This window comes from Giraffa tippelskirchi, chromosome 4 (assembly GCF_054371585.1).
Source record: "Giraffa tippelskirchi isolate mGirTip1 chromosome 4, T2T-mGirTip1v1.2.pri, whole genome shotgun sequence".
Classification (NCBI taxonomy): Eukaryota; Metazoa; Chordata; class Mammalia; order Artiodactyla; family Giraffidae; genus Giraffa; species Giraffa tippelskirchi.
In genome coordinates this window covers 5,597,367-5,625,080 of record NC_137278.1, presented here as the reverse complement: position 1 = coordinate 5,625,080, position 27,714 = coordinate 5,597,367, and the positions used below count along the sequence as shown (strand labels likewise).

The 27,714-nt window shown below is 41.8% G+C and overlaps 1 protein-coding gene and 1 non-coding gene across 49 annotated transcripts in view; one reads left to right on the top strand and one right to left on the bottom strand.

Moving 5' to 3' along the window:
- NUP214 (nucleoporin 214) overlaps nt 1-27,714 on the top strand; it is an 84,663-nt gene that overhangs the window by 1,338 nt on the left and 55,611 nt on the right. For 13 of the 48 annotated variants that reach the window (XR_014083282.1, XR_014083283.1, XR_014083280.1 and 10 more), the window contains exons 2-17: nt 1,195-1,390; nt 2,033-2,184; nt 3,542-3,740; nt 4,617-4,687; nt 5,211-5,274; nt 5,900-6,003; nt 7,227-7,333; nt 7,955-8,021; nt 10,417-10,543; nt 12,435-12,596; nt 16,518-16,704; nt 17,624-17,799; nt 20,175-20,269; nt 23,321-23,407; nt 23,615-23,764; nt 25,439-25,597. Coding sequence is in view for 38 of the 48 variants with exons in the window: in XM_081594746.1 (XP_081450872.1) it covers nt 1,195-1,390; nt 2,033-2,184; nt 3,542-3,740; nt 4,617-4,687; nt 5,211-5,274; nt 5,900-6,003; nt 7,227-7,333; nt 7,955-8,021; nt 10,417-10,543; nt 12,435-12,596; nt 16,518-16,704; nt 17,624-17,799; nt 20,175-20,269; nt 23,321-23,407; nt 23,615-23,764; nt 25,439-25,597 (2,103 nt within the window). In the remaining 10 variants the exon portion in view is untranslated. Of the gene's footprint in view, nt 1-1,194; nt 1,391-2,032; nt 2,185-3,541; nt 3,741-4,616; nt 4,688-5,210; nt 5,275-5,899; nt 6,004-7,226; nt 7,334-7,954; nt 8,028-10,416; nt 10,544-12,434; nt 12,597-16,244; nt 16,705-17,623; nt 17,800-20,174; nt 20,270-23,320; nt 23,408-23,614; nt 23,769-25,438; nt 25,598-27,714 lie in introns of those variants that run through there. The other 35 variants (XM_081594752.1, XM_081594753.1, XM_081594751.1 and 32 more) reach the window with 15 other exon arrangements.
- Nucleotides 22,081-22,153, bottom strand: TRNAG-CCC (transfer RNA glycine (anticodon CCC)). Its single transcript has one exon. It is a non-coding gene; the product is annotated as a tRNA-Gly (tRNA).

The following is a 27,714-nucleotide window of genomic DNA, read 5'->3' as shown; positions in this document are numbered from 1 at the left end:
TTCTGATTACCAGGACCCAGAGGTTATCAGGATGAGGATTAACAAAAAACTGAAAATTTTATGGTGCTGGAGAAGACTCTTGAGAGTCCCTTGGACTCTCAAGGAGATCAAAACAGTCAATCCTAAAAGAAATCAGTCCTGAACATTCATTGGAAGAACTGATGCTGAAGCTGAAGCTCCGATACTTTGGCCACCTGATGCGACTGACTCATTGGAAAAGACCCTGATGCTGGGAAAGACTCAGGGCAGGAGGAAAAGGGGATGACAGAGGATGAGATGGTTGGATGGCATCACCGACTCAATGGACATGAGTTTGAGCAAGCTCCGGGAGTTGGTGGTGGACCGGGAAGCCTGGCGTGCTGCAGTCCATGGGGTCACAAAGAGTCAGACACAGCTGACCGACTGAACTGAACTGAACTATGGTCTCACCTGGAAAGCTGTGTGGATTTCTGATCACCATACACAGTTGGAATTGGAAGATTATTTCAGTTAATCTTTTACCAAATATGTTTAAACATCGCATCCAAGGAAATTAGTATGTGGGCATCCTGTAGGAAACACCATGTAGTGTAGTGTAGTGAAAGTCGCTCAGTGGTGTCCGACTCTTTGCGACCCTATGGACTATATAGTCCATGGAATTCTCCAGGCCAGAATACTGGAGTGGGTAGCTTGTCCCTTCTCCAGGGGATCTTCCCAACCCAGGGATCAAACCCAGGTCTCCTGCATTGCAGGCGGATTCTTTACCAGCTGAGCCACAAGGGAAGCCATAGGAAACACCATAAAGGTACACAAATGAAGGCTGAGAAAGGCTGTCTTTGGTTTTTATGTCTTTAGAGTGTAAGCAAAAGGAGATTTACATTCTTTTCACTAAAACCTTGACTTAAAGATAGGTTTAGACCTGAAGGGAAAAAAATATGTATAGTACAACTTAATGTGTGCATGCTCAGTTGCATCCAACTTTTGCAACTCCATGGACTGTAGCCCACCAGGCTGCTCTTTCCATAGAATCTTCCAGGCAAGAATACTGGAGTGAGTTGGCATTGCCTCCTCCAGGGGATCTGCCCCACCCAGGGATCAAACCCGCCACACAGTCCTTACTCCCAGGGTAATATATATTTTGCTGTACCAGAATATGACAGGTAATCTAATGTCCTGTTTTCCCTAAATTGATCTTGTTTTGACCCTGCACCATAGGATTTTCAGTTTAGAGCACTGAAGAAAGTGAGAATCTTTGATTCTCCTGAGGAGTTGCCCAAGGAACGCTCAAGTCTGCTTTCTGTGTCCAACAAATACGGCCTGGTCTTCGCTGGTGGAGCCAGTGGGTTGCACGTTTTTTCTACTAAAAATCTTCTTATTCAGAATAAACCTGGAGATGATCCTAATAAAATAGGTAAGTTACTTGGTTTATGTTGCATGATAGAGAGAGGAGCATAGTGAAGTGCTAATGTCATTTGCTTCCCAAGTTTTACATAGTAAAAGTAAAACTACTGTTAGTCTTGAGGTTGACCTCCAAGAAGAGGAAGTGCTAGATGGGCTGTTGGAAGCCTTCCTGGTGTTCTTTCTGGTCCTTTGTATTTCTCTTCTGATGACTTGTTCCTCTGAACTCAGAGGGAAGAACGGCTTACCATTGTGCCACACATTTTATTTTTGTTCAGTTCAACTTGGGTTCTGGCTCTCTAGGAGAAGAATTTTGCTGCATGGCCTTCTAGTTGTCACAACAGCATCATCTAAACAAATGGGAATGTATACTGTTTGGAGCATTGTTACAGAAATATGGTACAGGACTACTTTCAACCAGGGCTCTGGCCACAGTTAGTTTCCCCAGGCCGTATGAGGGAGAGTCCCTACAATACTCAGTGCAGCATTAGACACCGATAAGAAAGCTGCAGTTCATCTGCACAACTTGGTATCAGGGTGTGTGCGCGTATGTTTATGTAGATGCAAAAATGGTTTCACATAGACCTGAATAGAGAGAGTTTGTGGCTTATGCTTTGAACATTCCATTTTCTGCTCTGTGTTTTTTTGTTTTCAGTCGATAAAGTTCAAAGCTTGCTGGTTCCTATGAAATTCCCAATACATCACCTGGCCCTGAGCTGCGATAACCTCACACTGTCCGTGTGCATGATGTCCAGTGAATATGGTTCCATTATTGCTTTTTTTGATGTTCGCACATTCTCAAATGAGGTAAGCTGCCGGCTTAGGGCACCTAAGGGACCTAAGAAGAGTGCCTGGTATTGAATCATAACCTAGAAGTTCCTGGTTGACCTTTGAATTCTTTTTCTAGATTTGAATTTGGGTATTTAAGAGGTCCTTAATTATAGAATCATAAATCAAGATCTTTGAGATAATAGGGACTTCAAGAAGGTATTTTGTAATACCATATGCCCCAGGGTGCTGTCATTTCTCATTTACACTTGAGACAGCCAGAGCCCAGGGGCCCCTAAGTGACCTGCCCGAGGCCACAGAGTTAGTCGACAAGGTCAGAAGTTCCTGCATCCTGGGTCTCTGGCCTCCTACTGCAGTGTTCTTCCATTCCAGGCTGTTTAGTAATGGTAATAGTCAATAAGATCGAGTGTTTATGTTGACTGCGCACCAGGCCCGGTGCTAGTGCTTTGCATGCCTTGTTTTCATTCATGCCTGCCCCTCTTGGCTTTATACCAGCCTTATACACTCGGTATTATGGTCTTCATCTGAGATAGAGAAACAGGCCCAAAGAGTTAAGTAACCATCCAAGAGTCCAGCAGTACTTGGGGGATTTTGTTTGTTTGAGGCACTTTTTTTTTTTTTTAAGTAGAAAGGAATAGCTTTATTCCTATCCTGGGGAAAGGGGGATGCAGCAGGCTCGTGCCCCTGAAAAACCGTGTCTCAACCCCAAAGGCTTTGGTGAGTTTTGTAGCATGGTTCAATGGTGGGGTTGCTGATAAGAGTGTGTGCAGGGCCTGCACGCCTTTAATCTGGTCTCAGGTGGTCTCTCTTTTTTTTTTTTAATTAAACATTTAATTTTGTTTTGGGATATAGCTGATTAGCGATGTTGTGATAGTTTCAGGTGAACAGTGAAGGGACTCAGCCATACATGTTGAAGCACCTTTTATATCATTAATCTTTCATTAGACTTCTGCAACAAATCTTTCACTGAGACTGTTTTGGAATTTTGAAGCCTGCTGGGGCTTCTGCATACCAGTTAAAATAAGCGCAGTATTTTAAGATGAGTGCTCTGTAAAATTCAAGGACCCAGCACTATCAAGAAGCAGAGTCTCAGTTTTTATTTTGTATCTGCTCTTTATCCATTATTTTGCATTTGTGTATTCCCTGTTGAGAGTTCCTCTGAGTATGCTACAATAATTGATGGCCATTTTCAAAATTATGTTAAAATTTTCTGAAACAAATAGACTGTTGGGTAGAGCTATAGTTTTTTTTTCATGGTCATGGGGAAAAGTGAACTGTAATTTGAGAAAACTTGCATATTCAATAATTTTCTTGGAACATTGAATCTCTCTGTATTTATTTATTTATTTTTGCCTCTGGGCATTTGTCTTAAAAGGCCAAACAGCAGAAACGTCCGTTTGCATATCATAAGCTCTTGAAAGATGCGGGAGGCTTGGTGATTGATATGAAGTGGAACCCTACGGTTTCCTCCATGGTGGCAGTTTGTCTGGCTGATGGCAGCATTGCAGTCCTACAAGTCACAGAGACAGTGAAAGTGTGTGCGACCCTTCCTTCCACAGTAGGAGTAACGTCTGGTGAGTAATCAAGTCTTTTACTCTGTAACATATGGTAATGGTCATCTATTTAAAAATTAGTCTCTGAGGAAAAAAGCAAATGGGGCTCTTTGTCATACTTGTTTTTTGGTGGAAGTGTAGAGAGTGTATTTTATTTCTGTAGTTACTGTCCTTGAAGCCAAACAGCACACATGATTTACCTTCAGTGTGCTTGGGTTTTCTGGAGAAATGTTTGGTTTAGAACTGTGTTGTTAAAATAATTATTTTGACCTAAAAGATCAGACTCTGAAACAGTCATTTGTACCTTAGGCGGAAAACATTAGAAAATATCCAGTAGAAGCAAGAGAAGGATTTCTTGATATTTGAAAACCTTTTCTATCCTCGATTTATCTAAAAACTGGAGTTTTCTGCACTTTACAGCTTTCTGGGCAATACTCCATTGAAAAAGCATTTTTAGCAACTGATTCAGTGGCCCAGTAACAAATCACAATTCGATTGTGTCATCGACATGATGTTTCTTTTTTTACTTTGCCAAGTAAGGATGATCCCACAGTCTTCCATGGACTGACAGAAAGAGGAACACAGAGTGGTAATTGTTGTCATTTAGTCGCTAAGTCATGTCGGACTCTTTTGGGGCCCTGTGGACTGCAGCACTCCAGGCTCCTCTATCCATGCGATTTCCCAGGCAAGAATACTGGAGTACGTTGCCATTTCCTTCTCCAAGAGATCTTCCTGACCCAGGGATCAAACCTGTGTCTCCTGCATTGGCAGGTGGAAATTACCACTGAGCCACCAGGGAAGCCCGAAGTGGTGATTACATGGCTGTTTTGGTACAGATCTCATGGTTTGCTCCATTTTCTTCAGTTTTTAATTGGTAGTATTCTCCTCTTTACCCAGTGTGCTGGAGCCCCAAAGGAAAGCAGCTGGCTGTGGGGAAGCAGAATGGAACTGTGATCCAGTATCTTCCTGTAAGTCTTGCCTTGCGCTTCAGAGCATTTTTATCAAGTAACTGTTTTGGGGTTGGTTTGGGAGTATCTTTGCTGTTTTTTTCTATTAAAATATGATTTATGTTCATTGCAACAAATCTGTGTGTACACAAGAGAATGCAGGAAAGAGTTGTCACGTGTCCACTCTGTCATCCTTTCCCCGTGGTCTTCCAGAGATAATATTCATGAATACTCTTCAGTATAAATTGGCAAAGAATCTGTGTATGTCTGAGCAGACCTGGATGAGAAGGAGAGGCTTGCGGGCAGTGCCAAGGCCTGTGCTGTTGTGTATTCCTCCTGTTCTCTTCAGGGTACAGAGTGGTGAATGTGGTGGAATAGGTTTGAGGTTCAGGTTCTGTTTCTTCTTTATCATCACAAAAAATTGTTACATGAAATTTGTTACATGTTCTTTTATAGCATTAGCCTGTAAAACAATAATACAGTTGTTGGATTTGTGGTCTGGGGATTGTTTTCTTTGATACTGTTTTTTTCAAATCTCTTTCAGACTTTGCAGGAAAAAAAAGTCATTCCTTGTCCTCCATTTTATGAGGCAGACCATCCCGTCAGAGGTAACACATCTGCTTTTCTTACTGGGCTAACATCTAATGAAGCACTGTCTGTAGTGCAGAAATGTTAGACCATGTGAGGTCTGCATACCGGCTCAGAAAAGTGCTGGTGCCTCCTGTGTGAAAACTGTCATTGTTTCAGTTAGCTAATTAGGTCTGGATCCCTGGGACGGGACGATCCCCTGGAGAAGGAAATGGCAACCCACTCCATTTTTCTTGCATGGGAAATCCCGTGGACAGAGAAGCCTGGTGGTCTGCAGTCCGTGGGTGGCAAAGAGTTGAACACTGCATGACTGAGCACAGCATACACACACAATTAAGTCACCGTCACAGTAGGTCTCTAGTAGATACCTGTGTCACTTGGTAAATGACATTAAATGGATCCTGATTTTTATTTTTTAATTAGAATTCTTCATTATTTGCTTTGATTATCATCTCCTGGGGGTGAAATACCACTCTGGAATGAATTTGGCCTTTTTGAGTCTTTGTGAATTATATTTAGTGAAGTCTGGACCTTTTTAAAAGCTGTAGTAGTTGGCTATTTGTTTATCTATGAGCTGATAATTTTATAATGTACAGGGGTTATTTCCAAGCACAAAGGTGGTTTATTAGCATGTGTGTCTTTCAGTTCTGGATGTTCTGTGGATCGGCACATACGAATTCACGATAGTGTATGCTGCGGCGGATGGGACCTTGGAAACGGCTCCAGATGTGGTGATGGCATTGCTCCCGGTATGTGTGTGAAAGGGGTATCTTGATTATTTGAGAATTATAGAAGTCTTCTAATAAAGTTAGAGGGTTTAGGCTTCACTGTCCTTTCCTAACTGGCAGTGGTACCACTTGAGGTATAAGATTTTAATGCTGCGCTAGGGGCCTGAGGACCAGCATGGTGGTGTCCACTTAGAGCATGTTCTATTGTTGAGTCACATGGTGAAAAAATCCTGAAACTTTAAGTTGTAAACTGTGAGTTGTGATAGGTGTTAATTTGATGAAGACATTTTAGAAAAGCAAGAAAATACCTTGATTTTCAAAATTCATTCACTTATTCAGTGACTGAACAACAAAGTGTGTCAATATGCAGTGGTACCATTTTTAATCTTTCCCAATCTGATATGAGAAAAAAGTGCCTTGTTTTTGTTAACTCTCTTGGGTTCCTGACAATATCAAATTTTAAAAATAAGTTTATTAAGGTGCCTTACTTCAAGATTAAGATTTTCTATTCCCAGGGATAATATTAAGACTAGCATTTACTGAGTACTGTTTATGTTCCATGTACTGGACTAGAAACTTTCTACATATCCTTTCGTATCTCACTTAAAACAGCCTTTGATGTAGATTTTTTAGGTCCATCATTTGTTGTTGCTATTCAGTCGCTGAGTCCTGTCCGACTCTGCAACTGCTTGGACTGCAACACCCCAGGCTTCCCTGTCCTTCGCCATCTCCTGGAGCTTGCTCAAACTCATGTCCATTGAGTCGGTGATGTCATCCAACCATCTAACCCTCTGTTGTCCCCTTCTCCTCCTGCTTTCGATCTTTCCCAACGTCAGGGTCTTTTCCAGTGAGTTGGCTCTTTGCATCAGGCGGCCAGAGTATTGGAGCTTCAACTTCAGCATCAGTCCCTCCAATGAATCTTCAGGATTGATTTCCTTTAGGTGTAGGTCCATCATACATAGGAGAAAACATTATCAGCGAAGTTGAGTAATCTGTCCATGCTGAAGTGACAGACAAGTTTGAATTCAGTTTGGTCCATGGCCAGTGTTTCTCTTCTTTGTATGCTCAGTGTTGTCTTTATAGTGTGTCTATGTATTCTGAGTATATTTTCTTTCTTTTTTTTTTTTTTGAGTATATTTTCTCGTGAAACTTAAAGGATTTTGTCTTTTGAGATTCTTAACTTCATAGGATTAAAGAAAAACCACCCATGAGATTTTTTTTTTTTCTCATTCTGTTCAATGTAGAAAAAAGAGGAAAAGCACCCCGAGGTGTTTGTGAACTTCATGGAGCCGTGTTACGGCAGCTGCACCGAGAGGCAGCATCATTACTACCTCAGCTACGTTGAAGAGTGGTGAGCGGGGGACCAGGGAGGGTGCACCTGGGTCACGTTGTCCTGCTTGTTCGGTTTTGTTTCCTCTCCGTAAGAGAGGAGAGTGGAGGTTGGGGATGGCCCTAAACACATTCAGCTCATGCTGGATAATGCCTTTCTGACTACTACATCTGTTTCCCCAGTCTTGAATTATATAGCTCGAATACACACTAAACTTAAAAATCCCATTTTCTCAGTAACTCCACTGATGACTTAAGAAAATACTGATATTTAAGGAACATATTAAAAGTTTCCCTCTGAGTTGAAGTGTCCCTTTGAAAGATGAATTACTTGAAACAAAGTTTCTCTTCCTTCAGTTAGGTTATTCTCTCCACAGGGTGGTGTATTTATTGGGATCTGAATTGATTCTGTAGTGTCTCCCCTTTGTCTTAAGTAAGGAGAGAGTTGGCTGAGTCTCCAGGGCTCTGGCCTATGGACTAAAAGTAAAGCTTTACGTCCAAAATCTTACCTTCAATGAGATGGAAAAGCTTGCCTTTCTCCTTGACATCTAGAGGGAAGCTTTGTAGGTGTCACCACTGACTCAAGTCAAGGTACAGCTGCTGCCATTTGAATTTAATGGTCTTCCGGTTTTATTCTTTGAAGGGATTTAGTGCTGGCAGCATCCGCAGCTTCCACAGAAGTTAGCATCCTCGCAAGACAAAGCAGCCAGGTAAATGTTTCTCTTTTGTCACTTTTATGTGATGCCCTTCTGAGAGAGATTTTGGAGGGGTTTAACTGTGAGGTTAAGATTTAGATGAAGTCATACTCCTTTAATGAGTTTCTGGATGAGTTTCTTAAAAAAGCTGTGGACCAAATGGCTTGGGTATTGTGTTGGACAGACATGGGTGTTGAATTTAGCAGTTCCTTCAGTGTTATCTGAAGCCCTCTGTTTGTTTCCACACTCCATGAATACATCATAACCATAGTCGTAATCAAATATATCCCAATAGGAGTGTACCTGGGTGCGTAGGAAGCTTTTTCTGCTTTGTTCCGTTCAACTGTCTTTATTTTCCCCTTATTACTTGAATCTGCCTCTTCTGTTCAGTTAGCTATAACCCATCCTTGACTATGGAAGAGAGACATGCAAGTCAAACCAAACTGTGACTCATCAGAAATACTTTGTTTGAAAAACTACCAGAAAGCTAACAGCATCTGTGTAGGCAAGCCCCCATCTTCTTTCTTCCGCTTTGTGCTCCTTGCAGGCCAGAGTGGGCTGAGGTTGTCATGGTACGCTACCCTTATATGCAGAGTGACTACAGAGGAGACAAAACTCCTCAGCTGAAAACTTTTTCTTTTTAAAAGTCTACCTGGAGCTTGAAAATGTTCGTGCATCCTGTGCCTCTTCAACCATTCAGCATTTATCCATCCTTCTGTGAGTGGCAAGGTGGCCCACCATGAGTGCTTAGCTTTCAGAGTCCAGCACTCTTGATTTGCTGCTCTTGGATTAACTTCAATAACAATCTCCTGATAGCACAAGTATTTTATGTATTCATACATTAAAAAATACTTTGATTTTTGTCTTTTATCAAAGTAATTTATGTTCATGGTGGAAGTCAAGTAGTGGAAAAAGGCTTATACGTGAAAAATCAGCCCTTCCTAGTCTGTCCATTTTTAACTTGTGGTCTCTCTCTCTTAATGCTTACCTCCTTATCCCGAAATAATAATCTACTGCATCACTGGTTATTGATTGTTAACTTTAAATTATTGGCCATTACGGCAAATGAGGATTTAGCTCACATGTGGCCTTCAGACTCCCCTGTCCTTCCTTTCAGTAGGATTATAGCACTGTTTTAGTCTCTTCTACTTGTTATCTTTGAACTTTAAGTGATCATTTTTACTTTCGATTCTGATGGTTTTACCATGTACCATCTCATGATCTTCTTAGCTGTGAGAGGACCATCTCAGTACCCACCCTTGCCTTTAGCACACCTCCTCCACTCCCACCTTTTTGTTTTTTTAAGTCTTTATTGGATTTGTTATAATATTGCTTCTATTTTGTTTTGGTCTTTTGGCCACGAGGCATGTGGGATCTTAGCTTCCTGACCAGGGATTGAACCCTCACCCTCTGCATTGGAAGGGGAAGTCTTAACCACTGGACCACCAGGAAAGTCCCCACTCCCACCTTTAAGCAGTTGTCACCTGCATCTCATATTCCATAAAATCAAAGCTGATACTGGTTGTATTTTGCCCTGTAGTGATTAGCAAGCCTTCTTTGTTTTGTGTTTTGTTGTTATATTGCCGATTGTTTTTCAAAGTTGGAATCCGTTTCGTTTACTAATGTTATTGTGAATGTGACTGTTAACTTCATGCCTAAGGCTTGGATCACAATTATGTTTTCTTTCCTGAACAGGTTTTTTGTTTTTCTGTTTCTCTGAGCATTATTCCTCCTTTGATTCATGCTGCTCAGTTTTGGTCAGCATTGAAAGTTAGATAAAATGTCTGTGATTTTTAAAAACCAGGAGTCATTTGTTGTAGGGAACAGATCCCACTCAAGCAAACATGAGCCAAAGGGGAGTTTGTTGGAAAGATGTGGTACTTTCTCAAGGAATCCAGTGGCAGGAGAATTGACCAGTGTGAGGAAGTACAGTGAGGACTAGGAAGACAAGCACTGAGGTCACCTTCTGTCTCTGTGGTCGAGTGAGCACAGGGCATCTGGGAGCTTTCTAGGCCGTGTGCTCACGACCGCAGTCATTGTCACCTGGCGCTCCTGGTCCCCATCCAGATTCCTCAGTGCAGCTGCCGACTGGCTCCATGCGGCTGTTAGATTGTCCCACTGTGTCAGGAGTCCGCTTGGATGTGATGGAGGACACTTCAGAGAATGGTCATGATAGTGATATTTATTCACCAGACAGGAGCTTTGTACACCAGGAACAGATAGAAAGACTCGGAAAAATAACCCCTTGCTTCCTGGGGGGTTCATAGCTTTTAGACTATGTTTCCAGATTTTAGAGTCCCAGGGAATGCAATACCAAACTAAGTGAGTTCCCTTTTTCTCCTCTATTTGAACAGTGCTGGAGAAAGCTCTAACCAACACGGTATCTTCTTCTACTTGCTCCTTTTTCCAGAATACTTGGGAATCTTGGCTGCTGGAGGATTCTAGTCGAGCTGAACTGCCTGTGACAGACAAGAGTGATGATTCCTTGCCCATGGGAGTTGCCATAGATTACACTAACCAAGTGGAAATCACCATCAGTAAGTATAGTCTGACATAGCTAAGCTACGTGCAGAAATAGTCTTCCCATCATGGTTAATATTCAAATCCAGCTCTACATTTTCATGATAGAACTCTCTCTGCCGTGCACTTTTAGCTTGCCGTAGTGTGTCTCTGTGTAAAGAGTGAGACAGAGCGCCCTGAACCACACTCATCTGATTTGAGTGGCTATTCATTGACTAAGGTCACGTACTCTGTGTGTCTGTGCCTCAGGTGTCTGTGTGTATGTATGGCTAAATATGGCTAAGATACAGAATACCAACCTCGTAGCCTTGCTTCTTTGCCCCTTCGGTTTCCTAGGGCCTCCTGGGCAGGTGGTGTATCCCAATACTTGGTTCGATGGCTTGGATAAGAAAATGGAGGCCTCAAGCGCAGACTTCCAAGTGGGGCCTGAGCGTGTGCTCTGAGTCTGTCGTCTCCCCTGCTAAGTCTCGGCAGGGCTGCAGTCCCGTGAAATGTGAAAGTGAGAAAAGACATATTCTTTCTCACAGATCTAGAGAACAAGCTAGTGGTTACGAGCAGGGAGAGGGAAGAGGGGAAGGGCATTATAGAAGTGGAGGAGTAGGAGGTACAAACTGTTGGGTGTGAGATAGACTACAGGGAGGTAGTGTATGTAGCCAGTGTCTGGTAATAACTGTAAATGGAGTGTAACCTTTAAAAATTGTATAAAAAATTAAGAGAATTTAAAAAAGAGCCAAGGAGACAATATAATGAAAAGGCAGTGGAATGGAATGGAAAAAAAATTTACAAAGCATATATCTGATAAGGGGTTAATATCCAAAATATATAAGGAACCCATGTAACTGAATAGCAAAGTGAAATAAATAACCTGATTCGGAAATGGGCAGAGGACCTGAATAGACATTTTTCCAAAGGAAGCATACAGATGGCCAACGTATATGAAAAGGTGCTCGACATTACTAATTACCAGCATAGGGAACTCTGCTCAATACTCTATAATGACCAAATGGGAAAACAATCTAAAAAAGTGGATGTGTGTATATATACGTGTGTGTGTGTGTGTGTGTGTGTGTGTATGACTGATTCACTTTGCCATACAGCAGAAACTAATGCAATGTTGTAAATCAACTGTTCTCCAATAAAAACTTTTTAAAAAGTTTTCACCAGACACACAAAATGGTAACTACATGAGCTGATCAATGTGTTCATTAGCTTGACTGTGGTAGTCATTTCACAGTATGTGTGTCCTGCAAATCATATTATACACCTTAAGTCCATAGCAATTTTATTTGTCAGTTTAATGTGAATAAAACTGGGAATGTATATATATATATTTTAAAAGCCATATACTATGTGCCTCATTTTAGAGAGGTATCTGCGTCAGGCACCACCGAGTTCCCTGTCCTTTCCCTGGCCAGGCTGTTTGGCTTGATTCACTCAGTTATTTTGGGTCTCATGAAGACTTAATTGACAAAATACATGCTTATCGTTCAACTGTGAAGGACTATAAATTAATTGGACTCACTTTTCCATGTCCTTCCGTGTGTTTTCCCCAAGAGTGTCGTCTGTCATTTTTCCTGGAGACTCCTGTGTTGGTCGGGGGAATGCTGAACCTGTCTCCCTGACACCGGGACACAGGTAAAAATCAGAGCTTTGGGAGAGTCAGAGCCACTACACAACTGCTGGTGCTATCTCTGTGCAGCTGGCAGTACACTGGCCGTCTGATCACAGCTCTGCTTTAAAGAGCCAGTTCATAAAGTCTGTTCAGATCCAAATCAGAGTGAACCAGCTGCAGCTTGTATACAGATGAGTCCAGCGAAACCCCTTGCACTTCAGACCGTCTTCGCCTCCCGCGCAGGGGCCTTTCCACTGACTTGGCTGTTCTATTACTTTGGTTTTCTTTTTTAACAGATGAGGAGAAGACTCTTCCACCTGCTCCAGTGCTTATGTTACTTTCAACAGATGGTGTGCTTTGTCCTTTTTACATGATCAATCAAAATCCTGGCCTAAGGTCCCTCCTCAGGACACCAGAACGGCTCTCGTTGGAAGGAGAGCGGCAACCCAAGTCATCAGGTACGTGTCTCCACTGCCCTCCTACCCCGGTTGTGGCTGAGAAGGGGTCCTGCAGGCTTGAACAGGAGTGTCTGCTGGGATGAATGCTGTGAGGTCGCAAAGTGTTATCGTCAGCCAGTCTGTCTCTTCAAGGCAGGACCAATCTTCCCCTTGAACATGTGTACATACTTGCTGTCTCTCACCCCCAAGCTTTATTCGCCAACCTTACTTTAGAGAAAAAGGAAGCTCAGCCCGATAGATCCCATTAGGTAATTTACTGACAATACCCTGTTGTAAGACCCCATATTATATGATCTGAAACCCAACATATTTAATGTGAGAAATTGGTTAAGTGATTGTACATCCATACAGTGCAATGCCATGTAACAGTTAAAAATGTTATATTTATTAACAGGGAAAGGGCAGAACATGCCATGAAAGAGCACTGTGATTCCTTTTTTTATGAGAAAAATATATACATTAAAAAACTACTTGAAAGATACTAAAACGTAGATAGTGGCTACTGCTGGATGGTGAGAACATGGAAATTTTCTTTTCTCATGGTATTTAATTTTCTTTAGTTCCTCCCCCCCACCCCCAAAAGTATCACTTAAGTAATACATGCTTATTGGAGGAAAATTGAAAAATACAAAAGCACTTTAGAGGCCATTAGTCACCAAGCAATAGCCAGTCAACATTTTGGTACATATTCTTTATGTACATGAATGCATGCATATAAATGCCAGTCTGCATTTTCACAATGACAGTCACCTGTGAGGACAAAATAAACTTTTTAGAAGGGGATTGTTTCATATTTTGAAATTTCACTAGTATTTCCCTTTTTGAATTCTGTGAGTATATAACTAGTAAGCTTTTTCTCTTCTAATACAGTTTTTAAAGCTCATGGTGTAACCGTTTCTATATCTGGTAAGAAATATGTGGACCAATGGATTTGGATACGGTTGAGAACACTTCAGAGTGTCTTATCTCACTGCTTCCCAGTGCAGAGTGAATTGTCCATCATAAATAGAGCCACTTGGATACCTGGGCTCCTGTCAACTGTCAGTGTGACCCCAAGTAACTTACCAGGTGCCTTGCATAGACTGTATCAGTGCTGTTATGTTGGAAAATCTCCTCACCACACTGTGTACTCTTGAGTTGTTTTCTTCCGTTTAAGTGGTCCTGAGTCCTCTGAACTCCCTATACCCAGTTTCTGGGTCCGTATATAATAAGCAGTGTGCCGTGTGAAGTCAGGAGCCTGGGGAATGATGTTTGTTTCTTTTTCTTACTTTTTTTTTTATTTTAAATACTTACTTATCTGACTGTGTCAGATCTGTATTGTGGCATGTAAAATCTTCCGATGTGGCCCACAGTCTCTCTAGTTGTGACACACGGGCTTAGTTGCCCTGTAGTATGTGAGATCTTAGTTCCCCAATCAGGAATTGAACCTATACCCCCTGCATTGCAAGGCGGATTCTTTACCACTGAACCACCGGCAAAGCCCCAGGAAGTATTAATAGATTTACTTGTATTTTATACTTTCAAAGAAGTGAACATTTACTTGAGGTACTCTATTTTCAGAAAGTGGCATTTTTATGTGCTAAATCACTTCAGTCATGTCTGACTCTTTGAGACCCTACAGACTGTAGCCCACCAGGCTTCTCTGTCCATGGGGATTCTCCAGGCAAGAATACTGGAGTGGATTGCTATGCCCTCCTGCTGGGGGTCTTTCCCGACCCAGGAATTGAACCTGCATCTCTTGTCTCCTGCATTGGCAGCAGGTTCTTTACCACTAGCGCCACCTGGGAAGTCCAGCATTTTCATGGTTGTATCCTAAGTATTTCATTCTTTTAGATACAGTGAGGATAAACTATCATCTCTGACAGTTTGAAAGAACCAAGACCTATAAATATTTTGATAGAAAAATATTGCTTTCTTAGTTATTTGGAGAATAACTTTGGAGAATTTGGAGAATTAGCTTGTTTACTTTATAGAAAGTTTGGAAAATAGAAAAGATTTTAAACTTGCCTTTTATGGTATTCTCTTCCAGTGTTTTTTCATAAACATCTTCCTTCATAGCTGTGATCATATTATATACATAATTAGGGTGTGCAGTTCTTTTATTTAAATTTCAAGTGTTTTCCAGGTTCTTATGCAATTTTTATGGTTTATTTAAGAATGTTTAATATTCTATTGAATATATTTTACTGTTGAGTTGTATTTAATATCTTCATCATTTTTGAAGTTATTTCATAGGCATTAGTCTTAGAATTGGTATTACAAGGTCCATTTTTTGTGATTTTTTGAGACTTAATGCTAAAATGTTTTCTTGAAGACTGCTAAATTAGGTACCTGGTAACAAAAAGTTTCAGGTTTATTTTACCTTTTCACACCTAGGGGATTATATGTATTTATATTTTGATAATTTAGAGAACCAAAGTATGCCTCGTTTCAGGTTGTGTTTCTTTGATTAGAGAGAACATATATGTTTCCTTCCTGTGAGTTAGATTCCCAGCATGTATCTGTTGACGTCTCAGGACTTCGCTGGTGTTCCAGTGGTTGGGACTCTGTGCTTCCCATGCAGGAGGTGTGGGTTTGATCCCTGGGGAGGGAACTAAGACCCCACATGCTTCAAGGCATGGCCAAAAATTTTAAAAAATAAATAAATGAAAAATTTAAAGTCCCCCAAATTTTTGTTGTTGCTTTTATATATGTTTTTTTTAATTAATTAATTTTTGGCTGCACCAGGTCTTCATTGCTGCGTGGGGTTTTCTCCAGTTGTGGTGAGCAGGGGCTGCTCTTTAGTTATGGTACAGGGGCTTCTCATTGTGGTGACTCCTTTTGTTGTGGAGCATAGACTGTAGGGCAGCAAGGCTTCAGTAGTTGTGGCTCATGGGGTTAGTTGCCCCAAGGCATGTCAAATCTTCCTGGACTAGGGATCGAACCTGTTTGCCCTGCACCTGCAGGCAGACTCAACCACTGGATCATCAGAGAACTCCTCAAAAGTTTTTTAAATCTCAGTTTTTATTTAAAAAATAAAACATATTACTTGTCATCTGCTGCAGATTTTTTTTCAGTATACCTTTTGGTTGTATGCCTATTTTGTACTTAGTCAAATCTTTATCTTTTGTGATTTGGGGGGTCACTTTTAGGTTTATCAGGTTGTTCGACACTTGGACTTAATTCACTTTTTGCCGCCTTTGTTTTGAAATATAGTTACATATATCCTTTTGTATATCTCAAAACAAAGGAGATATATCTTTGATTAAACTGGGGTTGTTTCAGTGACTATTAAGAGGCATAGGTCTTAGTTAAAGTTTTTTACTGATAATAAAATATTGCAGAATGACTTAACTTTTCACTGTGACATCGAGAAGTGTGTTTTTTCTATATTACTCAAGTTGGTGTTTATGAAGTCCTATTAGTCTAACGTCTTTCTGCATTTTCTTTTTCCTTCAAAGTTTTAAATATCTTGCCATATGGAATGTTTGCTATGGAAAGTTCAACATTAGCTCTCATTTCTCCTCCCCACTCCTTTTGGAATGAGGAGCAATTATTTCTGGCTTCATTCTTCCACCAACCCTTTTCCACTTGATTTCTCTGATGTGGACCTCCACTGTTATGGCGTTAACTTGTTTCTTCCTTTTTCCTCCCTGTGTTTCATTGCAGGAAGTATTCCTACTACCCCCACCTCCCCTCAGGCCCCGCAGAAGCTTGATGTGCCAGCTGCCGCAGCTCCTGCCTCTGTTCTGCCTTCATCACAGGCTGCCCCCACCTCCACCTTCTGTTTGCCTTCTGTTGTGTTCTCCTTTGGTTCTTCTTCCTTGAAGTCCTCTGGTTCTGTCCCTGGGGAGGCTCCTCCGAGTTCCAGTGGCTCTGACAGTGCCAAAGCAGCCCTGGCCTCTGGCACATTGCCCTTCTCTTTTGCTCCTCCTTCTCAAGCCTCCCTCGCGCCCATGCCTGTGGCCTCTCCCATGACACCTTCAGCTGCTTCGTTCTCCTTTGGATCATCCGGTTTTAAGCCTACCCTGGAAAGCACACCAATGCCAAGTGTGTCAGCTCCAAACATGGGAATGAAGCCCACCTTCCCACCATCAGCTCCCGCAGTCAAGGTCAACCTGAGCGAGAAGTAAGTAACACTTCAAGTTTGACAGGTAGAAATATCTCTTGTTTTTCACTTACATGTGGGATCTTAGTTCCCTGACCAGGGATCTAAGTTCCCCGCTTTGGAAGACAGATTCTTAACCACTGGACCACCAGGGAAGTCCTACGTGTATCTTATTTTTTCACTTCTGTACCTGCTTGTTTTGTTCTCACCACTAGAATATAAGCCTCTTGAGAGAAGTATCCCTTACACCTTGTAACCTTTCGCATAATTGGCATTGAGTGTAAATACTACCAGCTTCCCCCTCCACGCTTCTGTACTTTCTCTTGTTACTGTGGAGGGGATGACGGCCGCTGTCATTGCCGATATTAAATTGTCATGCAGCCTCTTCATTCTGAAGGTTGCCTGGTATTCCATTGTGTAACCACACCGTGATTTACTTCACCAGTCGTCTGATGCGGTATACTTACATTGTTTACAGACATTTGCTCTTTTGGGTGAAACTTGCTTCCCCTTCCTAGTAGACCATCAGCATCCCAGAGATGGTAACCTGCTCTCATCTTCCATTCTCCTTCCCCAGAGATGATCATCCCACGAGTCCTCAGTGATTTCCTTGGCAAAGGGAGGGTACTAAACTCTCTGAAGTCCAGTTGAGTCCCACCTTCTTTTTTCACTCAGCCTGATAGGATAGACAGTAAATGTTTTATATCATGATAAACTTTGTTTTGTCATCATGTTAAGTATGTATTTGATATTTTCATTCCAAATAAGCAGATGATTAATGTTTCCATGCAGCCTTTACCTTTTGTAAGAAATAGCTAAACATTTGCACTTCCTAAAGGCAGAAGAGTCTAGGAAGTTATCTTTTGATGATTGCTCATGATTGTTGTGAAGAATCCCACAGCAGCAGGCTATGCTGATCCACTCGGGCTGCCGTTTTCAGGTTCACGGCTGCAGCCACCTCGGCTCCTGTTCACAACTCACAGAGCACACCCACAGTGCTGCCCTTTTCCTCGGCCTCCAAGCCGGCTGCCTCTGGACCTCTCAGCCACCCTGCGCCCCTCTCGGCATCATCCAGTTCCTTGTCATCCAAGTCCTCAGTCACTCCATTGGCATCAGGTATGATTTTAAGCAAACAGCTCAGTCCTGAATTCCCAGATTAGCATTTCTCCAAGTTGTTAAAAAATCCTAGCCAACATAGCTGGACTGGATTCCTTTTTCTTGCTTCCTGTAACTCACACTAAAGTCCAATGACTTTTGCACTCCTGTTTGGAAAGATTCATAACGGTTTCAGTGCTTGTCTCTGTCTTTGGGGCTTTTATCTTCACGCAGAGCTTGCCCTCCATGGACGTCAGTCACCAAGCAAGTCTTTAAGACACATAGACGATAAGGAACCTGCAGTGGCTTTCTGCTTATTTCCTCTGGTGACTCTCCTGGATTTTCACACTCAGCCCTACCATAAGCAGATTTTTTAAATAAAGGTCATGATAATGGTTATATTCAAGTTGAAGTGCATTATACAGCTCCATGAGCAAATGTACCCAGCCTGTCTTTTTCTTCTTTCAAACCTCGGAAAGGCTGCATATTATAATCCTAATACCATTCCTTTTCCTGAGAGTCAGCATCATGTACTACTTCCTTTATGTCTTTTTCTTTCTTTTTTAAATATGAATTTATAGTTTGGTGAGCTCAGATTTCTTTTTTTTTTCTTTTTTTTTTAAACAAATTATTTATTTTTTGGCTGCACTGGGTGCTTGTGCTTTGTGCAAGCTTTCTCTAGTTGTAGTGTGCGAGCTCTCATCGCGGTGGCTTCTCTAGTTGCAGAGCACAGGCTCTAGGGCACACGGGCTTCAATAGTTGCAGCCTGTGGGCTCAGTAGTTGTAGCACACAGACTTAGCTGCTCCATGGCATTTGGAATCTTCCTGGACCAGAAATTGAACCTGTGTCCCCTACATTGGCAGGCGGATTCTTAACCACTGCGCCACCAGGGAAGTCCTGTGTCTTTCTTTTTTAATGTAAATTTTTTCTAAAACATTTGAAAGTTAATCACAGATATGAAACACTTCACCCCTAAGAACTTCAGTGTCTCTCTCCTAAAAACAAGGGCACTCAATACATTATCACACTAAAGAAATTTAACAGTAATTCAGCCTATAGCCGTATTCACATTTTCAATGTTGTGCTGGTAATGTTCTCATAGCTTTGTTTTCCCCCTTTGTTTTTCTAGAAGCCACTCAAGGACTACACGTTATATTCCAATCTTGTCTCATTAGTCTCAAGCCGTCTTTTACCGTTTTTGTCTTCCTCAGCATTAACGTTGGTGAGGAGATCAGGCCAGTAGTTTTGTGGGCTATCCTTCGATTTGGATTTGAGAGTCTCCACACAGTGAGAGTCACTTGAAACGTTCCGAGCGGTAATACCGCGTAGTTGATTGTGTCACATCATGTGGTTTCCTTTTGTCCTGACATAAGTGACATCATTTTGCTCACAGTTGGGGTGGCGTCTGTCAGATATGTCTCTGTTTTTAAGTTTGTTCTTTCCATGAATGCCAGTGATAATACCCAGCCAGACATACTTGCGTAGCCATTTGGTGTTTTGAGTGTCAGGAATAATTTTATCTTGGTAGATACCGAGCAAGCATTGAGCTGTATAAATTCCTGGAATCTTCTCTCTTAGCTGCTGATCAAGGACTGCCTTGTGGCATTTGTCAAAGTCACCTCATTCTGGGACTTTTCACCAAATTTTGGAAAGTACCTGTCTATGACCTAACGAATTAACAAGCCTTTCGTCTTTTCGCATCCCTTTACAGTTTAGGGTAGAAGAAATGTACCATACCACACGTACACTTCCTCCCTGTCTGCTGCTCACCACCCACATCTCCCTACCGCCATTGCCGTTATTTAATTCTTAACAGTTTGGTGGCTCCTGGATCATTGGATTGTACTCGAGACCCACTGAGGGAGTCCCCTCCCTCACTATTTAATCAGGTTCTCTGGAGATGAGGCTTGGGTACAAGTTTTTTGTGTATTTGTTTTTTAAAAGCTCCTAGGTGATTCTCACATGCGACAGACTTGTCCTAGAGGATTCCAGGAGGGTCCCGAAGGCCCTGTGAGTTCTTCCTAGGTGATGGGCATTGTTGTTCTCATGGTCTTTAAACTTTGTCCCCAGTTCCCAGAGCTCATCAGGCGCCTCTGTGAGGACTAGGGATGGGCTGAGTGGACAGCCTCCTGGGCCTGCACACCAGTGCACATACCTGTTATCAGAGACACTCCAGTTTTACCTGCTTTACAAGGGAGCTTCCTGTTTTAAAATGTTACATGTGTGTTTTAGGTATTTGGAAACCGTGGATATCTCTTTTGGTAACCAAGATCGTAAATGGGGGTCAGGGACAGTGAAAAACTTATTTTATTAGATTTGAGGAAAGAATATTCGTGGTGGAAGAAATAATGAGAATGAATACTGTTTGTTTTGACTGACCTCTTGTTCTTAACAGGGCGAGCTGCTCAGGGCAGTCCAAGTCCGATGCCCTCAATGGTCCAGAAATCACCTAGGATAACCCCTCCAGTGACTAAGTCAGGCTCTCCTCAGGTATGTTTAAACTCAGCCTGCAGTACTGTGTTTATTAATTTATTGCCCCAAACATACATGTTTATAAAGTGGAGTTTTTTTGGTTTTAGAATTCATACCTTTGAAAAAGTATTTTGGACTGTGTGATAGGAAGTACCAAAGTGGGAGCTATGAATGTTTATAATGTCTGCTCATAAAAGCCATTTAACGCAACCCTAGAATCTTAGGGTTGTTTTCTCTGCTGATTCCTGAGCTTATCCATGCAATGTTCCATTTGTGGAATCCTATTCACATCTGAAGACTGTAGTATAGCACCTGATTTTTTTCTGTCATTCCCAAAGTAATCAAGAAATCTCCCTCTGCCCTCTTTTTTTCTGCCTTTCCATTATGACCTAGTTTATTTTATTTAATTTTTTACTAACGTAGAGTACACATAGGGGGCAGGAGGATACAGGTGACACATATCCACCTGGGTGAATTGTCACCAGCTGAGTACACCTTGGTAACCAACACCCAGATGGAGAAGCAGACCATACTGGGGTCCCAGAGTCCCCCTCCTGTGAGCCCTTCTAGACACTGCCTCTGCCAAAGGGGTCTCAGTGTCATGATTTCTAATAGCATAGCTTAGTTTAGCCTGTGAGTACCTTCTGTGAAATGGAATGATACAGTATACATTCTCGTGTCTGGCTGTTTTGCTCAGTGTTATGTCTGTGAGGTTTTTCCGCATCGTCATTGCTGTCTGGAATTCACTGGGCGATTATTATACCAGTTTCATTCCACCCTTGACGGACATTTGAGTCGTTTCCAGGTTGAAGTCATCGTGAATCGTGTTGTTATGACCATGCCGGTTGACGTCTTTGGGTGAATATGTATATGCATTTCTAGGATTAGAATTGTTAGGTCATAGAATATGCATATATTCCTTCTAAGTACATTCCCACCAGGCGTATTTGAGTTCAGCTGCACATCCTCACTAGTCTTTAAAAGTAGTTTACATTTTTATTGTATTTTGTGGTTTTAATTAGTATTTCCCTGATGATTAGTAAAATTGAGCTTTTTTTTCATCTGACTATCTTCTTTTCTAGGGTGTCTGTTCAAGTCTTTTACCTATTTTTCCACTGGGTTGTTTTTTTCTTATTGACTTGTCAGAGTTCATTCCTTATTGGATATGCATATGCATGTATAAACACATACATATAATACAAATACTTTCTCACTCTCTGAATTGCCTTTACCTTCCCTTGAGGTGTCTTTTGATGACAAGTTCTTAATTTTAATGTAATTTAATTATTTTTTTAAGATGAGTACTTTTTGTGTTCTGTTTTGAAAATAATTTCCTGTTCCAAGGTCAAAAAGATATTTTCCTAAAAGTTTTATTATTTTAGTTTTCATATTAGATCTACGGTCTATCATCTCAGTTTATTTTTATACATTAAAGAGAATTTTCTGTCCATTTCCTGCTTGATTATTTGAGTGCCCTCAGAACAGGAGCTGTGTCTTTTCCTTCTGTCTCTCTCCCAGTCTGCTTCCTTCCCCGCCCCAGCACATACCTGAACAGGCTTCACAGTAAATGCCGAGTTTACAGCTGTAGCTTTTGGCATAATACGTGACACATGGCATTTATTAAATAAAGCTATTCAACTGAATGCTTATGCAGTCTAAAAACTTTTCTATATGTTCATTGGTGTAGGTAACAAATCACCTGAAGGCCCTCTCAAGTTATAATATCTCTAAAGCAGAATTCTTCCCCCCCCCCCATTATTTATTTATTTGGTTGTGCTGGGTCTTAGTTGCAGCACATGAACTCTTAAGTTGGGGCTTGTGGGATCTAACTCCCTGACCAGGGATTAAACCTAGGCCCCCTGCATTGGGAGCACAGAGTCTTAACCACTGGACCACCAAGGAAGCCCCAAAGCAGAATTCTTGATCTCTGTCTTCCAGGAACCTGTCCTTGTTCTGGTAGGCCCATCTCGAAAAGCACTCACCCGGCAGTTTGCTCCAGCCCCTGATCCGGAAGTCATCCTGGACTCCTCTCTGGAATAGCGCCTGCCCTGGTCCATACTAGCAGAGGTCTTGCCAGCTTTGCTCTGTGGTGTGTTATGTGTCATAAATCCACACCTCTGTCCCTGCTAATATCGAATTTCAGGCCATTATCATTTCTTCCCTCAATAGCCTCCTGACCACTGTTTCCTCTGCTACCTGTCACTGTCATCCATGCGCTGTTGAATAGCAGGAGGAATCTTCTAATGTCATAAATCAAAGGATAGTTTCAACTCTCCTAAAACTTCACTAGTAGTTTTCCAACACAGGATAAAATCCGGATTCCTTGGTATAGTCTTTTTTTTTTTTTCTTTTTTTCTTTTTTTTTTAATTAGTTTATTTTCTGTTTTTTAACTTTACAATATTGTGTTTGTTTTGCCATACATTGACATGAATCCGCCATGGGTGTGCATGTTTTCCCCCTCCAGAACCTCCCTTCCACCTCCCTCTTGGTCTAGTCTTACGTGACCCCTCTCTGCCCGCCCCCAGCTGCCTTCCTGACTTCATGTGCCCGCATTCACTTTCGCCTTGAACTTCCCAGAGTGTTTTCTGCACTTGCTTTTCTCGCTGCCTGGAGGTGCTTACCCTAAACTTGCCATAGCTTTCTCCCTTACTTCGTATCTCAGTGCAGAGACAGTGCTCAGTGAAGACTTTTGGGCCATCTCATCTGAAGCAGTGTTCACTTTTATTCTATGTGTTCCTGTTCATTTTTTTCACATCACTTATCACTAGCTACAATTACTTAAGACTTGCTTACTTCTTCTTATGTCTTGTCCCAGTAGAAGGTGAGTTCCGTGAGAGTAGGGACCTTATCTGCCTTGTTTACCTCCATCACCACTGTCTAGAAATGCCTTATATCAAGAAGATACCCAGCAAATACAGGTTCAAAAGACTGAACGGTGGAACGGTAACGGCATTGTGAGAGTGCTACACCTGTGACAGACACTGAGCCGCCTACTCCAGGAAGCCATAGCTTGTAACATCTTGCGTGGGGTATGGGATGCACTTTTAAACCTTTGCCTTTCATTTCAGCCAAAATCACCTCAGCCTCCTGTTACAGAAAAGCAGGGACATCAGTGGAAAGAGTCAGATCCTGTGATGGCCGGAATTGGGGAGGAGGTAAATTTGTTCCTGCAGATTTTTTCCAGAAATAGCTCTGATAGTGAGACCTGAATGGCTCTGGGTGCTGACTCCTATGTGACTATCTTATTCTGGCATTGAGCCTTGGCGTATCCTGGGAGTCTGTGCTCTTAGCTGGCCCAGAAGCTGTGACAGGACTGCCACACCATTCAGACTGAGTCGTCTCCTCATTTGTGGCCTCGACAGATCGCTCACTTTCAGAAGGAGCTGGAAGAGTTGAAAGCCCGAACGTCCAAAGCCTGTTTCCAGGTGGGCACGTCTGAGGAGATGAAGATGCTGCGAACAGAATCAGATGACCTACACGCCTTTCTCTTGGAAATTAAAGAGACCACAGAGGTTTGTGTTTTTGATACTCTTCCTAAGTTAAACATTGTCATCCTGATACTCCATGGGCATATATATTTTCTCTCTTAAAGGACCACTGGTCATGTTTTTTATGTGGATGAGTGGTTTTACCCAGGAATGCCTGACTTCAAACCCTACCTTTTGTTTTAGTTGCTAAGTCGTGTCTGACTCTTTGTGACCCTGTGGACCATAGCCCACCAGGCCCTTTGGTCCATGGGATTTCCCATGGATACTGGACAATAAATTATGTGACATTGGGCAAGTTATTCTCACAACTCTGTTTTAGTTTCTTCATGTGGAAAATGGAATAATAAGTACTTTGTATCCCATTGACACAAGGTATTCCATTAAAGTTTATTCTAGTTGTTAGTTTAGTTTAGATATATGTGAAAATTTACCAGCTTTTTTTTTCTTGGTATAAAAGCAAACTTTAATGAAGATGTTGTGGGTCATTTACAGGAGAAAACTTACTGTCTTTTATAGTCAGTTGTTGGGTTATAAAGTGTTTAAGAAAAAAGCAGGATTCTCAAGAGCATACATAATATAAAAATAACAAATGTTTGTTGTTCACTGTATTATTTGCTGTGTTACTTTTTTTTGGCTGCGCAGGGTCTTAGTTGTGGCATGTGGGATCTAGTTCCCCGACCAGGGATCAAACCCATGCCCCAGTATTGAGAGCTCTTAGCCACTGGACCACCAGGGGAGACCCCTGTATTTCTATTATGACTCCTTACTATGTGCCAGGCATGTCTGTATTATCTCAATGAATCTTCACAGCTTTTCTGTGTGGTAGGCACTATTCTTTCTGTTTTGCAAGAACAGGAAACCTAGGCTTAGAGAGATGTTTTCCCAAAGCCACCCAGTTACTGAGTGATTAGTGCTAGGATCCTAATTCAGACTGCCTGACTCCAGAGTTCTGGTCTTATATATCACACTTGGAAAGAGGAAAGTTCTCAAAGGTCGGGGAGGGAAAAATTGGGAATTTGGGATTAAGAGATACACACTCTATATATCAAATAGATAGACCACAAGGACCTACCATATAGCACAGGGAACTGTATTCAATATCTTGTATTAGTAATAACCCATAATGGAAAAGAATCTGAAAAAGAATTATATGTGTGTGTGTATGTATATAAAACTGAATCACTTTACTGTACATTTGAAACATTTAAAATCAACTATACTTCGATAAAAATTTTAAAAGTTAAAAAAAAGAATTCTCCAAGGTTTTAGCAGTGATCATTTTTATTTATTTATGTTTTGTTCTTTATTTTTCGGCTGCACCCTGCAGCATGCAGGATCTTAGTTCCCTGACCAGGGATTGAACCCACACCCTCAGCAGTAAAAACACCACCAAGCCCTTCCTTACCACTGAACTAACTGCCAGAGAAATCCCAGTGATCATCCTTAGATGGAAGGATTACCAGTATTTTTATTTTTATTTCCTGAGTTTCTGAACATTAAAGTATGTGTTTTTTTAATGAGGAAGGAAAAAAAAAAAGAATGTTAGTATCTGTCTTTCCAAGCCATGAAATTCACTTCTGGCTCTATTCAGATATTCATCATGTTAAATATTTGAGAAACACCACCTTGATCTAGCAAGAAAGGTTTATTTCTCAGAAATACCACTTTTGTATCAGCCCATCCTTGTACCTTTTCTAGTCTCTTCATGGAGATATAAGCACCCTGAAGACAACTTTGCTGGAGGGCTTTGCTGGTGTCGAAGAAGCCAGAGAACAGAATGAGAGGAACTGTGACTCCGCGTACCTGCACTTGCTTTACAAGAGGCCGCTGGACCCCAGGAGTGAAGCTCAACTGCAGGTAGGAGAACCTCGCCAGAGCTGCCAAAAGCAGACTCCTAGACGAGCACGCTCCTCTGGGAGGTCCGGGTTTGCACAACTGCCCGGACAAAGTTGTTCATTTCCTCTGAGTGCTGACCCACTTCACATATACTTCCTTGACTGCAACAAAGAAAACGGCACTTTCCCCCTTGAGGTTTTTTGGATCAACAAAAACATAATTTTTAATTAAATCTTAAGCTTGGTAGAGAGTAGCTGTTGGAAAAGATATATTTAGAAATCAAGTTAGGAATAATAATTACTAATGTGACAGCTGTTCATTGGGCATCAAGCACTCTGTGAGGTGTTTTTATTTTTTATTTATTTTTTATTTTTATTTTTTTATAAATTTATTTATTTTAGTTGGGGGCTAATTACTTTACAATATTGTAATAGTTTTTGCCATACATTGACATGAATCAGCCATGGGTTTACATGTGTTCCCCTTCCTGGACCCCCCACCCACCTCCCTCCCCATCCCATCCCTCTGGGTCATCCCATTGCCCCGGCCCTGAGCCCTTGTCTCATGCATCGAACATGGAATGGTGTTCTGTTTCACATATGATAATGTACGTGTTTCAATGCTATTCTCCCAGAACGTCCCACCCTCACCTTCTCCCTCAGAGTCCATAAAATTGTTCTATGCATCTGTGTCTCTTATTCTGTCGGTGAGGTGTTTTTAACATGGTATTTCTAGTCTTCAGAACCTGCTGCTGTGCTTGCTGAGGTTACTGGTCCCATTGCTTAGATGAGGACACGGAGTGTCGTGGGCCAGGGCGTTTGCCCGAGATGATGATGTTGCTGGTCAGAGTGGGACCAGAATTGAAGCCTCCACCTGCCAGACTCCTTCCTATAACTGTTGGCAGTTACTTTTCTCATTAATTCATAACTCTTCTTTCTTTTGGCTAAAAATCTGGTTTTTGTTTTCATCTTTCAGTGTAGTTCAAGTTGTTGTATGACAGCTCCCACCACCTCGAGTTTGCCTAGAATCTGGTAGGAGAGGCTGCAGGGGCGGCAGAGCTGCTCGTCCTCCCTGGGTCATCCTTACATGAGGGTCTACGAGTGTGATGAACCCCCTTCTGCCTCACAGGCTCTCCATTTCTGCCATTTCCATGCCACGCCTAGTAAACTTAATGACAGCAGGAAATGAAAGTGGCTCCTCCTCCCGGAAAGCTTGAAACCTCTGCTGTGTCCTTCCGCCCCTGCGATATTTCTCAAAGTGTCCTTCTCTTAGGGATGGTAACTCTCTTAACAGAGAGTGCCAACTGCCTGCGTCCCTCTTCCCCTGCATTGCATCTGGTTACACTTTCTTCCAACATGCCTTTTCACCTCTTGGTCTGTATCCAGGCTAAAAGAATACAGCTTTGGGGGAACACTTTCCCCATTCAAGGGAAATAATTTTCTTTTTTCACAGTGCAAAGTAGACAATAATAGCTAGCATTTATTGAATGCATACAATATACAAAAAAAGGATAAGGGAGACAGAGACACTGGAACTGTTTCAGTCTCAGCACTAGTCGTTGCTGGACCCTGGAGCCCGGGTGGTCTGTCTCAGAGCTTGTCCTCTCCAACACTTCACTGCAGCTGGATGAGTAGCAGCAGAAAGATGAATATGAAAATAGAATGTGGGACGGTTTGCCGTGGGATTGCAGATGGGAGAAATATTTGTGCTAGGCCTTAAAAGAAAAGGTGTTGTTTTCCTGGTAAACAAAGTTGGGAGGGCATTCAGAAGAAACAGCATGAGTTCATGCAGAGATACAGTCACATTTGAAGTGTCCGCAGTAAAGAGCCTCCCTATAGTCACAGAGTACTGAGTTGAAATTTGTATTTGATGCTAAGGTTACTGCTGCTTCCTAGAATCAGCCTGACTCTCTTTTAAGTGACATGGTCATCTTCAGTTAGGGCACATACCCTTGTCCAAGAATAGTTTTGAAAATACAGTCAAACACAAGAAGATCTTGGTACAGATGTAAAAATATTTCCCGATGTATAGCACTTCATCTTCATTTGTATACACATTTAATGGAATGCTTCATTTTCATTAGGGGAGTGCTCTATTTTAATTTTTGAGAGTTAAGTTATAGCTCTATAAAGGTTATC